This window comes from Podarcis liolepis (genome assembly GCF_965112155.1).
Source record: "Podarcis liolepis genome assembly, chromosome: Z".
NCBI lineage: Eukaryota > Metazoa > Chordata > Lepidosauria > Squamata > Lacertidae > Podarcis > Podarcis liolepis.
The window spans coordinates 4,498,827-4,516,196 of NC_139570.1; the positions used below are offsets into that span (position 1 = coordinate 4,498,827).

At 43.4% G+C, this 17,370-nt stretch overlaps 1 protein-coding gene across 7 annotated transcripts; it reads right to left on the minus strand.

The window, feature by feature from the left end:
• Positions 1–1,649: 1,649 nt before the first annotated feature.
• RBMX (RNA binding motif protein X-linked) lies at positions 1,650–15,992 on the minus strand. 7 transcript variants are annotated; one of them, XM_083486522.1, is made up of 11 exons: positions 15,854–15,992; positions 13,717–13,843; positions 13,425–13,531; positions 12,537–12,705; positions 10,933–11,052; positions 9,843–9,957; positions 9,100–9,225; positions 8,911–9,006; positions 7,721–7,806; positions 5,036–7,225; positions 1,650–2,671 (listed from the first exon to the last, which is right to left on the minus strand). In XM_083486522.1, exons 2-10 carry the CDS (start codon positions 13,823–13,825, stop codon positions 6,915–6,917), a joined length of 1,239 nt encoding a protein of 412 aa, XP_083342648.1. In that variant the 5' UTR covers positions 13,826–13,843; positions 15,854–15,992; the 3' UTR covers positions 1,650–2,671; positions 5,036–6,914. The 7 variants fall into 7 exon arrangements, with proteins under 7 accessions (XP_083342648.1, XP_083342646.1, XP_083342647.1 ...); XM_083486520.1 differs by having other exon boundaries at positions 7,721–7,821; XM_083486521.1 differs by having other exon boundaries at positions 8,911–9,012.
• Positions 15,993–17,370: the final 1,378 nt, after the last annotated feature.

A 17,370-nucleotide genomic window follows, 5' to 3' on the forward strand; every position in this document is an offset into this window, starting at 1 on the left:
CTTTTAAGAAACTATATTTAAGGCAGTTGTAATTCTGTTTAAGTTTGAAATAATGTTTTTTAGGCATCAGCACACAAAACACAAAAAAATTGCATTTAAAGTCAACATATCCGCTCCTGCTGCATACTCCTTAAAATTGTAATGTGTGGACACAGGAAACATCTATTGGACAGCTTTGGTTCAAACTCACTATTGACTGCACTTGAGGGCAAACTCAGCAGGTATTCCTTTGCATAAGCCACCACACATGCAGGTTAGTGGTTTTGTTGAACTCCAGCTCCCATGACAGGTTACAGCTGCCAGCATGGCCAATCACTAGGGATGGAAGTTGTAGTCCAGCAACATTTGGAGGCAAAGAGATCCCTTGTAAAGAATGCATCCACCTGTGCACATTCACACAATGCAAAAATATGTGTACCTAATCCCAATTTAAAGGGGAACTCAAGACCCAGACCAAATATGCTGGGCAAGGTAGAAAAATGAACAGATAATTGCTCTTTAGATCCACTGTTACCCTAAACCAGGGGTGGGAACCTCATACCCAAGAACTGAATGTGGCCCTTCGGACCTATGCACCCCCTGAGACTCTCACCAGGCCTGTTCTCCAGTGTTTTATACTAGAATGCATGGCTGAACAAAGCCTTGTCTCTTGTAGGCCTGGATGGAGATGTGTAGAATGTCTAGACTTGTGAGTCTTTACAAGCTAGAAAAGGGCACATAATTTATTGCTAGGACACTCCCAAATATGTGGGCAATATGTGACATATTGCAAAACCTGTTTTTAGTGAAGTGTGATGGCATTGATGCAAAATTGTTTTAAAGTGTTTATAGGACTTGGTCAGCACCATTTTTTCCTAACAGGATTTCTTCCCTTGCCTTTTAAGCAACACATTTCTCAGCTTAGCAGCAGCACATCCTACTTTGTAATGCACATGGCACATCTAATGGTTGCTTACAGCTGTTTTTAAAACAGCAGCAGGCTCTATCTTCCTTTCTTCAGTTACCCCCTCAAAAACAGCAAGCAGTTTACAATTCCACAATAGCAGTGCTGACTACATTAAACCTGGCTGGTCTCCACCAAAATTCAAGCATCAGTACTAAGATTGTCTGGGTAGTCAATTTCTTGGGACTCTCCTCTGCTGCAGCACTATAGCTCAATTCTTGTCTAAGGACAGGCTGTAAATGTTGTGGAGCCCCACACATGTAAGCACTGAACCTCCAAGCTCCCCTACTTTCGCACCTGTAAGAAGGGGTTCAGACAAAGCATGAGCTACAAAAGGCCTTCTCTTGTCCATCACTGGAGCTTTCTTCAGAAGTTAAGCTCAGTAGGAGGACTTAAAAATGTGTATGAGACACCCCCCCACAGGGGCCTCGCCTCCTCCACCTAGCAAGATCTGATGCTCCCAGGGGTGTCTAGCAGAAAGTGCAATTACCAACATTCCAAATTCAGGAGAAGTTTAGAAGTCTCTTTCAGACCTCTTGGCTCATATAGGAAGGCTGAGGGTTGAATCAGCAGGGACTTATTGAGGTTAGTGCGCTCCCTACATTTCCTCCATCCATTTGAGTTTGGCCTATGTGGCACTGTGCTTCATTCTGCAACTAGTACCCCCATTTAAAAGACAAACAACTTTGAAACAATGAAATGAGTCTTAGAAAAAAATGAACATTTTTATTCCAACAATGGATTTGATACAATTATCTTGATTAGTGGAACTTTAAAGTTGTCAGAATTTCCATTTTGGGGTTGGGACCTTTTTCTGGTTGACATGTCTGAAAAAGGCAACTTCTTACATCTGTAACAGTAACTCACTTGGAACCACAAGAAAGACACCCCAAGTTTTCTTCATTACCAATCTTCACACCTTTTTCAGAACCCCTTTTTTCAAAACACATGCAATTTTGTGCTTCCTGAAAATGCTCTAGAGAATGCCCAAGGCATGTTTATTTCATTTGCCTTCTAGCTCTAAACATTAATTTGCCAGGCTGTAAAAATTACCCTACATCTATCATAGATAACACTTCAACTTGCCTCATACCAAAGACTCAAATACAATGTTACAAGCATTTAACTTGCAGGATTTGAGCCATTTTTACAAACTTTGTTTTTAAAATTTTCAATAAACAAAACATAACATACATGGTTGAAGACTCCTGGTTGAAATCCTGCAAAGTGAAAAGCAAGCAAGGCAGAGAGCTCTTTTTTGCATTGGGTTCAAGGCTCTCTCTGCCTTGCTTGGGATGGGGGTGTTGAAGCCCTCTTGGCATGCCAGCTCTGGAAACCCTGGGATGCTCAAGTGTGTGGGAGTTTCACAGGCTAGAGAGTAAGTGTTTTTGCATATATATGGAACCCCTGGAACCAAACTCCTGCAGAAGATGTGATCATATAGTATTGTACTGCCAGAGTAGCACATTACATGTCAACAACTTTTGCTACACAGTATTTGTAAGAGGACACAAACAATCTGTATCCAGCTGTTTCTGACATTTAGGCCTCTTCCTCTTCTCTTCTATGAACATCCAATGCTCACAGCAATGACTGATACTGGCATTTAAGATCTGACTTCCCTCTGAAACGTCTTCATTAAACACTGTAGACATATTTAAGCTGCTCAGCAGCTGCATTCTCCATGGGCATCCATTCCTCAAATGTCAGCCACAATTAACCTTGTACCTAAGATGAAAAGAGTAACATTAGCTGTGTCTCAAAAGGAAGTTATCAGAAAATTATGATTTGCTCAGGGACAGTCATGAATAGGTATGCTTTGATGCAGATAACAAACTCAAAATACAGACTGTATAAACTACTATGGTCTACAACTCAACACTTTTATCAAGTGTTATTTTAGAGTCAGAAGTGGGCACATGATCCTTAAGGGATAGAAGAGGCTTCTTCTAACACAGCGCAGCCAAACCCAAACACATTAGATACTCAAGGATCCTTATTAGGTGCATTGTGACTGCTGAAAGCCTTATTCTGCTCACTGCTAATGTTTGTTTTTTGCAACTGTTTAGCTATGGCAAACATAGGCAAACTCGGCCCTCCAGATGTTTTGGGACTACAACTCCCCTCATCCCTAACAGGAGCTGTGGTCAGGGATGAGGGGAGTTGTAGTCCCAAAACACCTAGAGGCAGTGGCGTAGCGTAGGTTGTCAGCACCCGGGGCAAGGCAAGTAATTTGCGCCCCCTAACCCGTGGATTTGCGCCCAACCCGTGGATTTGCGTCCCCTAACCCCCAGATGTTGCGGCCGCCCCCCTGCACCCCCCACGCTACGCCACTGCTGGTGAAGGCGCTGCAATTGTGCTTAATTGCGCGGCGAGGTAAAACCAGAGTCCCGAGAACAATAAGCGAGGCTGCCACAAACCCCTGAGGGGTATTTAGCTGGAGGGTCGCCGCCGCCCGAAAGAGAAGCAGCCGGAGGGCCCCGGAAGAACCCACGCCACAGAAGGGCGACTGGTGATTAGGAACTGCGCTAGAGGGAGCGTGACTATCTCTCCAGAGGGAAAGGCCGCAAAGGGCGCCCCACATGCTGGTCAAGGAAGGCTCCCCTCCTCCAAAGTAGACCCGATCCAGGCGGCTTCATAAAGCTCCTGGAGAGAGGCGGGGTGGGGGGTGGGGCGCGGAGAGACAATGCCAAAACTCAGGGGGCTCCTTGAGCCAATTGCCAGAGATGAGCCCCGCAGGGGGAGGCAGGGTCCTCTATAGCCCACCCCAGCTGCCCTTCTTGTATCTACAGCCAGTTTGGCAGGGGGCGGTGGAAGGGTCCTTCCAGGAGCGGGGACCACCGCGGAGCACACATACCGGGAGCTGGAGAGGCGAGGATCAGCTGAGAAGGGGCCAGCCCGGAAGGCGCAGCTTCACAGCCGAAGCTGTCCTTGGCTTGGGGAGCCGGGGAAGCTGTCAGGTTAGGGCCCTGGCGCAGGCCTAGCCGCTCCCGCGACGCTTCTTTGCTCCCGGGATCGGGGCCGCCAGCTCAGCGCTGGAGCAGAGGGAGCCCCCAGGCAGGCCTGCGAGCAAAGGCAGAGCCGCCGGGCGGTGGCCGCTTCTGCAAGGCGGCTGGAGAAGCGGGGACCCCCTCCCCTCCCCGCGTCCCCCCCACTCGCTCCCCCCTCTGAAACTTTGTTAAGACTTCCGCACTGAGCCTCTGACAATAGGGACGGGCCGAGGGCACGACGCGGCTGGGCCCTCTGGACTCGCGCCCCCCCCAGATGTTGCGCCCGGTGCGGCCGGCACCCCTGGCACGCCCCACGCTACGCCACTGCCTAGAGGGCAGTTTGCCTGTGCCTGAGCTATGGCATCCGCCCACTACCTTTCCTTTTGGGTGGGGTGGGGGAGAGAGAGAGAACTGAAGTCATAGAATCAGAATAGACCACAAGGCCATCGAGTCCAACCCCCTGCCAAGCAGGAAACAGGAAGTGTTTTTTTTTCAATTCCAGCAAGCTTCCCTAGATGGATGACTATGTCTTTGCCCCGAATGTCTTGCTATTTTTCTGCTATTTTTATTTTATTTCATACATCACCTTGGGACGTATGTGGAAGGTGAAAAATAGTAATACTCCCAAGGCTACTGAACAGCATGTCTGAAATCCTGGTCAAACCTTTTAACCAGTTTTCATCAGAGATTAAAGTCTACAGCTTTCTATGCCACCATTATGGGCATTCCAGGTATCAGGGCAACAAGTGAACTGAACCCTGACAGCATAACTCATTTACACTGGTATTGAAGTCACCATTCCTAGCAGAGCCTCTCCAAAGCTTGCACTCGTATCAGTGGCACCTGCATATTCTTAAACCGAAATGCCATTCGCAGCTTCCTTTTAAAAGAAATCTAGTTTATTCTCTCCTCTTCCTTCAGAAATTTGCAAAGGCTAGATTCCAAAACAGGGTGGTTATTTATTTACCCAAATTAAGCAGCCAAGAACTCACCACAAACTTCACTGAAGGTATCAGCAATTTAAGTTGTACACTCTATCTGCCCATATTTAATTTGCAAAAAGTATGAAGTGTTCCTAACATTGCATCCATCCACAGCTTACCTGTTGTACTATTAGAGTAGAAACCCATGTTGTCCATCAGCACTGCCATGCACCAGGTCACATCTTAAAAACAGCAGTCATCCTGCAACAATTAAAACAGGCATGAAAAATTATTCTAGCACAAACTGCCCAAGCCCCTAACCACCCCCAGAAACACAGCAAGAACCCCTGCGTTTGCCAATTAACCTGCTTCAAGCGCTAATGCTTTAAGTTTGAGAGGTGGAAGGTTCACTGGATTGGAATGAACTGGAATGGCTTATGGATTCTCATTTCCTTTCCAATGGTGCTTTTCATGGTAAATCCATAACTTGACTGGCATATGTTTTGAGGATTATAGCAGAACTTTAGTTGGAGGTCTTCAAGTCTTACTACATTTCAAGAGCATCTTTTGGACTTCCTGGCTGCACCTGGGTCATGACAACTTGCCACAGGTTCTGCTATTTGTATCAAAACTGCCCACCCGACTTAGTACAAAGAAGTCAGGCATCCAACTAAACATCAGGTTCGTATTAACGGCTTGTCTGAAATTCCCCAAGCTGGTATAGATTTTGGCTATTTAAGCCAATTTCTGATTTGTTAGCATTTTAATTTCCTAGTATAGTATAGTATAGTACAAGCAGTTGTTGTTTTTTAAGTTCTTCATCGAAACATAGTGGGCAAAAAATAACCCCTCCCAACCCTTTAAAGAAATGTTTGTCTACAGTGAGTTGCTTTCTTAGTGTTGCTTTCAAAAGCTTTGTGCCATACAGTTTCATCTAAGGTAAGGTTATGTTGAATTTGTAAGGCTTCGCCTAAGGCTATCCAGCAGTTTTTCCATTGGGTGCTGCTTTAAAATTTAAAAGCTTCCATTGCCATGATGTACAGCATGTCCTACCGTATTTAAGGACAGTAGTTCTGGTTTCAGTTTGACTAGACTGAAAAACTAGTTTGCTTTGCTTACCATCTTTGCTGTTTCACACGCATTTGATGCTTTAAATCTGTTGTGGAATGCTGAAAGTTGAAACTTGTTTATATGAAGCCATAAGCCTTTCAGAAGTTGGAGAGAAAGACTTCTTTGCTTATCTTATTTTCTCCATTTTGCCTTTGGAGTCAAAGATGTTCCTTTAAAAATGAGACACTACAGGATTGCAAAAATTTGAAACAGTAAGAGCAAGTACCGTTTTGCAGCTTCTTTGATGGAACTGGCCAAACCTCTTACTTACAGATCTGTAGCTTGCTTACTACAGGTTAATATGTTATTTTGGGGGGTGATGTTCTTGCAAATTCCCAAATGAAATATGTAGAAAGGAACAACGTACATTCAGCATTATCCGTATGTCGTTTTGATTTAATGACTGAATGGTATCCTGAATTTTTACACAAGACTGAAGAAATTTTCTATTTTGGAGCATTGTGTGCATTTCAGCATGGAGAGGATGTTTTAACATTTTAGTTTGGCACACATCCCACCACCCTCCAAAAGCTAAAATGGGTTTGCTAGAAAGAAGGCACACGTTTGCATGTGTAGAACGATCCATGGCCATTTTAGATGGCTGCACGTTGTACGGGAAGCCTTAGGGTTGCCGGTTTCATGGATGAGGTGAGAGCGTTGCATTTCAGGGTTAACCTTTACTTTAAAAAGTTACAACACTAGTACACAGGCTAAAAATGTCATACATTAACATCTGCTTTCTGAGACAAATATTAACAATTTTGAAATGAAATTAAAACAAGTTTACTTTCTCCTCACAAAAAACATTAAGTAATGGAGGGGAACTTAACAAGCAACAATAAAAAAGATAAAAACATATGTTTCAGTAGTCCTCTGGAGTAAGGAAAGAATTTCCACATTTCATTTGTTGGAGGAAAAAACTGATTTGGTCCAGCACTTTAAAAGGTTTCAGTATCTGCTTCGGCCTCCGCCTCTATCAGAGCGGCTCCCTCCACGGCCGCCACCTCTGGGTGCTCCGCGGCTGGAGCTGCTGTAAGAATCACGTGGAGGAGCATAACCCCTTTCCATAGAAGGGGGGAGGCCTCGGTCTTGTCTTCCCACACGATCCCGGCCACTTGAGTAGACATCACTTCTGCTGCTTGAGTAACTTTCTCGACTTCCACCATACCCATCTCGGGTGCTCCCATAATCGTCATAGCGACTGCTTCCACCATAAGATGGAGGGGGCCCTCGTGCAGGTGGAGCACTACGTGAGTTACCTGCAGGTTCAATGGTCAGGTAATAGGACAACACTATAAATCATATCACCACAACTTTACATCTGAGTTTAAAAGAATTTGTATCAATGGTGTCTGTTACTCTTTTGTATTAACTGAAAGTTTTAATATAATCTCACATGTTGGGACATTTGGCAGGGGAGTATCGGATAGTGAACGAAATAAAGGCTGTTTGAAGACGATGATATTTCTCAAGGCAGCTCTTTTTAGGATTATTCCAGAACAGCTTGCTATTTTTACAGCAGAAATTCCACCATTTTTTTTTCCAGTGATAGATGCAATTCAGAACAGTTGAACTTTTGCTTCGTTAGTTTATGGGAACTGTAATTCAATCATTTTGTTAAAAATGAAGTATCGGTGTATTTTCACTGCAGTGGACAAGCCCAGAATGCCAATTCCCCACTTAAGTAGATGCAGTCTATTAAGTCAAGAGTGAGGCCTACGGAGTCCCTTAAGACCTTCAAAATAAGCACTTACCATAACTCTCATAGGAATCTCTGTATGAGCCCCCACTTGGGTGATCAGAGTAGTCCCGGTCACGCCCTCCATAGCCATCACGATCACTGTAAGAGGAATAACTGCTGGGGGTTAGTACAGGCCATCGCTAGGTGAGTTTTGCACAGAGTAAGGTAGCCCTTTCACTTATACCCTGTTCTTCCTCAAAAGAATCTTAGATTTGGTTCCCAAGTAGTCTCCCATCCAAGTGGTTTTGAGATGACCCACCCTTTAGTCCCAATACCCTGCCTGATTCAGTCTAGGTACACATAACTAAAATAATCAAATATCTATCTATCCTTGCCTCAGTTACCCTCCCCACTATTTCCTTTGTGTCTACATAAGTCGCTTGGGGTAAGAACTAGCCAAAGCTGTTCTTTGCAGATCATCATGAATATCAGGGGTGGTAGTCAGAAGATAGATCTGGATCAATTAGTAGATCAGAAAAGATTTGTTATTCCCAATTATAGCAGCAAAATGTAGAAAGCTTGTGGCAACCATTAATGGATCTGTGCGTAGAACATGAGCGCTGTTCAGTTGAACTCCTGGGCTCAAAATTCTTCAATTCCAAGTACATCATTTACACTAGGTTCCTGTTAATAGATTCCTAGGTTTTAGTTTCAAATAAAGTATATTCCAAAAGCCTGAAATCTGCCCCATCCCTGATAAACATAGATGGTGCTCTAGAAAATAATGACATATAGCTTCCCATAGACCTACATTATTCACCTTCACATGGCTCACTAGTGGCTTTAGAACTGCGTAAAGAAAGCCAACAATTGTTCATGTGAGGTATGGAGATTTGGTTTCTCTTCTGTAACGTAAGAGGGATATACATGTTCTTGTAGCATCTTAAATATAAACAGATTTATTATGGCATAAGCTTCCATGGACCACATTCCACTTCACCTGACACATGAAGTACTATCCTTAGTTGCAAGTAGGTATGGTAAGACTTCAAAAGTGTCTGATGAAAAGGACTGTAGTCCACCAAACCTTCTGGCATAATGAAGCTGCTCAAGGTGCCACAAGACACTTGTTATATTATTGTGCTTATTGTTTGAATCAAGTAGAAAGAGACACACTGCAAACTGAAACATAAGCTTGACTAACTTGTTGAATGAAATATTAAAAGATTTGTTTGAGAATACACAAAAGTGAACGTTAAGTACCTGTAACCTCTTGAGGGATACTCATCACGTGAACGGGAATGACCATAGTCACGGTAGGCATAATCTCTTGGAGGTGGAGTATATTCCTTTGTGTCTCTGGAACTTGCCAATTGAACAATGAGCTTGACTAGCTTGTTAATGGAATATGAGAGATTTGTTCAACAAGACACAAAATCGAACATTAGCTACCTGTAGCCTCTTGAGGGGTACTCATCACGTGAACTGGAGTGACCATAATCACGGTAGGCATAATCTCTTGGCGGTGGGGCATAATCTCTTGTGTCTCTGGAGCTTGGATAGTCCCGACTTGAATAGCTATGGAAATGAAAACTAAAGTATTTTTTCCGGTAGTGAAGTGCAGGAGCTCCTCATAACAGCTCACAGCCATACGCTCAAGCAGAGTCCTAATGCAGCAGCAGACACCCTACCACAAAGCGGAGGAGACGTAGTGTAACATCTAATTAGACTTGGCTGACAAGTCATAGAATACTGAACTTCAAAAGGTGGTGTAGCCGCTAGCATCTTAAACTTAGGTTGCAGAAACCTGACTTAACACCTCTGATTAGCATTTAGCTTTAAATAAGAAATACAACCAATTCTACAATTACTTGCTACAATTTAAATGGCTAGCATTAAGTACAAATTCAATTAAAATAGCCAGCCACTTTGATTCTCCTCATTCTTCCTTTATGCAGATAACAAATTGTTCATAAACAGTAAACACCGAAAGCCTCATTATCTCATTGATTTGCCAGAACAAATCAATTGTCTGGTTGTCCTGACAGATGGGACACGCCCAGTCCAAAAAATGTCCCAGAGATGTGCTCCCCTTACACCCTTTCCATTAAATCACTGCTTCTGCAATCAAAATGCATTAAGTTCAATAATTAAGTTCCTTGATCTGAAAAATATCCAACAGGGTTTGATTTTACCTGTCTTTAGTACTGTAACCATCATCTCTTGGAGACAAATAGACATCTCTTCGTGATGGCAGTGGTTCTCTGCGTGGCGGTCCTCCATAACTGTCTCTACCGCGTGAAAGGGGTGCTTAAGTAATCAAGCAGAAAATGAAATATTTTTGAAATAAAGCCTTCTGAAAACAAGGTATTAGTAAAGAAAGATGTTCCCACCATGAGATAAGACCACACCATACTGGATCAAACTTTTCTGTGGTGCTTTAAGTTCAACACAACCTCTATCAGCAAGATGAAGAGATAGCAAAGTCCTACATTATACAGTGGTGCCCCGCAAGACGAATGCCTCGCAAGACTGAAAACCCGCTAGACGAAAGGGTTTTCCGTTTTTCAATGTGCTTCGCAGGACGAATTTCCCTATGGGCTTGCTTCGCAAGAAGAAAATGTCTTGCGAGTCTTGAGATTTTTTTTCACTTTCCCCCCTTTTTCTAAGCCGCTAAGCCTTTAATAGCCTTTTAGCAGCTAAGCCGCTAAGACTTTAATAGCTGCTAAACCGCTAATAGCGCTAATCCGCTAATAGGGTTGCTTCACAAGACGAAAAAACCGCTAGACGAAGATACTCGCGGAACGGATTAATTTCGTCTTGCGAGGCACCACTGTACTGAAAGTAAAGTTGCTTTCAGTTCTTGTAAACAGAGGCCTAGTCAAACTAAGCATACATCGACAAGGGCTGACTAGGGAGTATTTAGCCCATATTATACAATTCAAGAATCCTTTTCAAATGTGTTGCATACGACCAACATGTGGAGATATGCTGAACACTGCAGTCATCCAGCATAACTAAGGAGTGTCAATTCACACCTCTTAATCCAGCAAGGGGTATTTGCCCTAACACAGAGACACTAGCGGGGACTTGCTCCCAACATAGCACTGCTGGAGGGTCCTGGAAGCAGCACAACTACCTTGCTATTTCTGAGTGCCAGAAAAACTCAGCACAGTTGTAAAAGCTTTTCTCCAACCACCAGTTTGTGGATCCATGCAATGGACAATAAAAAAATACTTTACTACATTTACATGCTGTTTGGCATCAAAGTGATAAAAAAATTACCTCTGCCTCCCATTCCACTACTGCTACGAACAGGTCCAGAAGGAGCAGGTCTTTTAGGTGGTGGGCCACCGCTACGTGGGGGTGGACCCCTTTTCATTGGTAGAGGGCCTCTAGAAGAACCTAAAAGAGCAGCAATGTGTCAGCTAGATAACAGAAACAGGATTCCTCAGACAGATCTGCCTCACTGGGAGCACAATGTACTACTGTGGCAGTACCCATGATACACACAGAATATTCCTGCACTGTCCCTTCCCAGAGAGAGAATGTCATTTGGAACAGAACTGATTCTCAGCAGCTGTTTCCAATAATTTGAACTACTATGATTTTATTGTTCTATTTTAATGAACTTGTTGTTTATTTATTTGCTGCTGTGTTTGTTATTACAGGGATTGCAATACTTGTTTTTTAATGTTACTTTGAATTTTGTGACCCCCTTTGAGCTCAACATTTGTTGTGGGAAAAGTAGAAGACAAATATCAATCAAATCAAACTTTCGATTCTAAAATTTGGAGTTCAACAAAGCAAGACCATGGACTACAAAAGATTCAAATTGCTATTTTCTGTTTAATCTCAAAACAGCAAATAATGCAGGACAGCTATAAACAGCAAAAATCACTGCCAATAGCTTATACGCAAATACTAAGAAACTCACCTTTGTTTAAGACATTAAAAAACCAACTGTGTGGAGCAGTATAAACTGTTTCAACATCAAAAAACATCAAAATTGAAGAACATCAAAACACTGATTGAATAACTTTTGCCTAAGCTTGCAAAATTTCAGTTAAGGCATATCACCAATTTGCTTAACATGAGATTAACCCGTGGACCAATTTCCAAAATACACCTCAATGTTTTAAGCAAGCCTACAAGTTCGCTCGCTTCATCTCTATACCCCAGTACATCAAACACAAGAATAGCATTCATCCTGTGAAATAGCAGGACGGCAATATTTTTCCCAACTTCCAAAAAGGGTAAAATAACCACCAGAAATTCATCATTTGTATTGTGTCTAGAGCTGGGTGATATATTGGTAAATTGTCTGAAGCGGTATCTGTTTCAGACATTTTGAGGGGCTTCTTGCCCCTCAGCCAAGCAGTTTAAGGCAATATGGGGCCTTACTTAACTGCAGGGCATTGAATATGTATCTAGGCTGTTTATTCCTCTCCTAAGGTGGAGAAAAGCAGCAGCTGAGATATATCATGATGTTTGGAATGTATCAGTATATCACAATATTTAGCTGCTGATATACAGTGGTACCTCGGGTTACAGACGCTTCAGGTTACACACTCCACTAACCCAGAAATAGTGCTTCAGGTTAAGAACTTTGCTTCAGGATAATAACAAAAATCGTGCTCCGGAGGCGCTGCAGCAGCAGGAGGCTCCATTAGCTAAAGTGGTGCTTCAGGTTAAGAACAGTTTCAGGTTAAGTACGGACCTCCGGAACGAATTAAGTACTTAACCCGAGGTACCACTGTATAAGAATGTTGAAAACCAGGTACTGCACAGTCCTAATTGTGTCTTGATTTTGAGAGGAAGCTGTAAACCAGCATTCTCTATGCAGTGGCTTGTATGCTGCACAATTACACATGGGAAAACACACATACCCAAATAACTCCCTCTTGAAGGAGGACCCCGTGTTCCACTTCCACCTCTTCCGCCTCTAAAACCTCTTGGAGGACCTCTGCTCCTTGGAGGGGGAGGGGGCCCACGTCTACCGGTTTCAAAGGATGGCTTGGTAGCTTGTTCAACTTTAATTGATCTTCCGTCTAAAGACTGAACAAAGGAATCTAACTCAGCATTAATTGCAAATGCTTTTTGTAGGATAGAGTGCCTCCGTTCTTATCCCTGCTCTGGTTTCCGGCAAATACATTTGGTTTTGTATTATGCAGATAAAAAACCTAATTTTAAATATGAATATATTGTTTTAACCACATTTTGTAGACCACTCAAGGATTTAACCAACCAAGGTCAACTTAAAAATTGAACACCCATATTCTACGGCTACATGCTTTTAGTATGTCAATCTTATTTGTTTACACAGAATTCTTCTAGATCTTTAGTTTCCAAGTGTATTCAAACCAATTTTCAGAAGCAAAGGTTTTGCCATGATGTGCATGTTATTAAAAAGTAACAGTCTCTACAGGTATTTTCTAGAAATAACTGATTGAGCCATCACAATCAGGAAACAATGCTGTATTATTTCAGCAGTTCTTGAGATATCCAGTTTCGTTCTTAATTTAAGAGTAGCCCATAGAATGCCCGTACTAGCATTCTGGAAGAAAATATGCCATCAGGCTTTATTTGTTTTAAAGATAACCCTTAACATCCTTAAACAAATTCCCTTAGCATCCCTAAATGCTATTACCCAAGCATTCACTCCATTATAACACATCACTGAACTTGTCTCATTAACTGAATAAAAGCAACTCTGTCAACCAATCAATCCAATCACCCTCAGCTTGACACTCTGCAATTAACACATTAGTTACTACCTTTCCATTCATATCTCTGGCAGCATCCTTGGCATCTGCTGGACTCTCAAAGGTAACAAAAGCAAACCCTCTTGATTTGTTGGTTTCACGGTCTTTCATAAGGAGAACTGAAGAAAGACAAAAGTGTTATTCCACTTTCATCATAGAATGATGTATCCCAAATTGTATACAAGCCTGCTCAGAACTTCTTAGAGGACGTATAAGCTCTATCACTTCAACTGATCAAAGCTGTTAAGTTCATCAAAGCAGACCTTTAACTTAATATTATGCCCTAAAAAGGCTGTGTGCTTACCCTCTACTATATGGCCATATTTGCCAAAGACAGATTCAAGAGCCTTCTCATTAGTCTCTGTGTTGAGCCCACCAATGAACAGCTTGCCTGGACGATCTGCTTCAACCATTTTGACACAGTTTGGGATCTGGAACAACACACATTCAACTTGAAATGGGAGAAGCTTGGGTCCTTTGGAAATATTTGACAAAACAACAGGATAATTCCTCAGACAACAATATGCAGATATTGAAAAATCTGATTAGGGCTTGATGGTTCTTATCAGCTTGTCCATGCCCTTAGTTGCTAAACAGAAATGGCAGCATCATTTCTGTGGTGACCAAGGCCTTGCTTAAACGCATCTAATTGAGAACAAATATTGACCCTACAAACACAGTGCCCCAAAATCCAGAACAATGGCCCTTTAATTACTACCTGCAAGCAAAAGCTCTAATGCAAGAAACTGTTACAATGTTAAAAAAAGAAAACCAAACCTAATTTAAGATAAGGAAACATTCACAGGGGAAGAAAATACAACAGCTGCCCTATGGTTTTTTAAAACTGAAAAAGGTTGAAAATGCACCACAGTGGTTACTACAAAGGGAGCTGTCTTCCACAGGGATATTTATTTATTTATTTTGCTTTTTGAAAACTTTATTGAAATTGATTAATAACAAAACATTCTTTTGTATGGTATGTCCAAATATACTAATAAAAATCTATTCAAACTTATGCAATTCCTTTCACCATACATTCTTATTCATATACATAAGACTTCCCATCACCCCCCCCACTGTATTTACCATTTCTTTTTTCTGTTGTACTAATAGTTGTTACTTTTTCTGTTTCTGTTTTACCTTATACTTCCTTACATTTTTTCATATCCATTTGCATTATTTTTTGGTATATTACACAGAAATATCCCACAGGGATATTTAAGTCGGCCCCCCACCTGAATTTTTTTTTTCCATTAAAGGGAAGGCGGGGAAACTGCTTAGCCCTTTTATTGAGACAAGGAATACATTCAGAATTCTATCGAACAGTTCACTAAACAATAACATAAACAAGTAACTTCTGAATATTTTAGACCACCACTATGTATGTATGCTTTGCAATGTTTCTATACTCCACCATCACAACATTACTGGCTAAAGGCTCAGTGGGGAACTTTCAGGATTTTAAAAAACTCTGTTCAACAAGGTCCAACACAGTAAGCTGATTGGTACATCCAGCTCAGTATTGTCTGCTCTCCAGAGTTTCAGGGGTCTTTGCCAGTCCTGCCTAGAGATGCTGGGGACAGGACCCGGTACCTCCTGCCTGCCAAGCAGATGCCCCACACTGAGCTACAGCCCTTCCCCCAAACTTGCACTTGAGGCTTTTTGCTTTCCCCTCCTCCATCCTACACCTTTTAAAATTTATTTTTAGACTCTTAAGCCCAAGGACAGCGGCTGCCGATTTATGCTCTTGTAATAGTGGTTTTATAAGTCGCTCTCCGAGCCTTTCTTGGCTACAATAGAGAGGGGGGAGGGAAACCCGGAAATTAAAGAAAAGCAAGCAACTGAATATACCCAAAACGACAAAAGGCCACATTCAGGTAACCCTGCGGCCGCGCATGCGCGACGCTGAGACCGCCAAGAATAGGGGAGGGGGTGAAAGCGCATTCCGTTAAGACACAAGAAAAGAACGAGTCGCGCCTGCGCAGTCGCGGTTTCTAGCGCCCACCCGGCGCCCTCGCGCGCGACGCGCACTTCGGAGAAAGCGGAGGGGGCCACAAAGGAGGGGCTGAAGGCGATCGCAAAATGGCGGCTTTGGCGACCCTCCCTCCCTCCCTGCCCAGCCCAGCCTAGTCCCCCTTCCCCTCCGGCTCACTTTTCCCTCAGAGCTGGCCCAAGGCGGCAATCGGCCCCCGCCCGCCCCTCCCTCACGGTTTAAAATGGCGCCTCCGTATGAATGAGAGGAACGGGCGTTGAGAGGGCGTGTGCGTGTGCGGAATTAAAAAGGAATAAACGGGAGATCGAAGAAGGCGAATCTCCCCCCACCCTCACTGCCGCCGGTGTAAGCAATCGGTGTGTGTAGGGGGGTGGATAGTAAAGCGCGGGCGATTCGAAAGGCGTGCGCGCGTGCGCTTCTCTCTCGCCCCCCCCCCGCGCGAGCTTACCTCCAAACCGCCAGTAGATCAGCAACGACGCACTGAGAAGGAACAAAGGAGCCGAGGGCCTTTATATATCTGACGTCAGCACATTCGTCTCGAGGCCAGAAAGCCCGGATGTAGGAGTGAAAAGAAGAGGGCGGGGCAAGCAGGGACACACCAGGCAAGAGAGGCGTGGCCTTTTCAGATCGGAGGAGGGCCGCTGGATCTGGCGAACAGTTGGTGGGTGGGTGTGTTGCAGCTTGCTCTGGAGAACTGTTGGGGTATGAGCAAAAGAAAAGAAAAAGAAAGAAAGAAAGAAAGAAAGAAAGAAAGAAAGAAAGAAAGAAAGAGGGCTCAATCAGCACAAGCACAAGAGTACAGTATGCTGTCATAAGAGAAGCCCTGATCAGAGAGGGGAGTTAATAAATGAACCTCTCAGTGTTGTGTATTTCTATGCTAACAAAGACTGCATCTTTTTACTTGTATCTTTTACTTCTGTATCGCTGTAATACCACTAAAAAACGTAGCCGAGGAATGCAACTGTGGACTCTATCAAATGTATTGCCCTTTTGTATCTTTCTAAAAGGTGTTTTCTTACACTAGGAGATGTGACTAGAATAGAAAAATGTAACTGGAAGAATGTAGCCAAAATATTTTCTATTCTGTCTGACTTTCCATTGCCGTATACTTGATCTGTCAATATTCTGCCGTTCACAAACTGTCAAAATGCCTTCAAGCACCACAGCGCCACCTACTGGGTCTACAAATGACATCGTGAATACACACAAAATGCAACATAAAATCAGTTTAATTAATAAAAGTATGCAGAGCGGAACTTCACACCAGCACTGATAATCATGCAGAGAAACAGGACTTCACATGTGCACACCGCTTGGTCTGCACACCCCAGGTCTACAAACGAACTACAATTTCCTTGACTATGACACTGTAGACTGCGGGGGGCAAGTCAAACATGGATTGAATGGGGGAATTTGACTTCTGTCAGCCTGAGTTACGAGCCTTGCTCAGACACTCACTGACACCCCAGCTCCAAGGAACTCAATACTGGGAACTTTTTATACGAGACAGACATTACATCCGCCTGGGTACTGCCATTTTTACCCTGGATAATCAACAAAATCGCCTGCGATGTACAAACGGTAGCTACTTCCTTTACAGCCAAGGGGAAGTTACCAAGCACCCAAACTGGACAGAGGTGGACAATGGGGGAGCTGTTTATATCTACACAGATTCCAACCACCCCACAGAGAACTTAATTTTGGGGTTCCAATGCCTTTGAATGGACTCTCAGCCCCAGAAAACCCACCTACAAGGACTTTTCCTACGGCAATTTTGTTGCCTCTGGGACATTGGAGTAACCAATGACTGGGAAGGGCCAGAATACCTGGAAGGCTGGCTTCACTCTGCAGGGGCTGCACAAAACCCCGAGTGGACCACACCAGGCCTCAGAGGTGCGGGGGGTCGCCAAGGACATGAGGCTTCTGAAAACCAATGACCCTCTGCACCCCCTAGGCACTGCACTG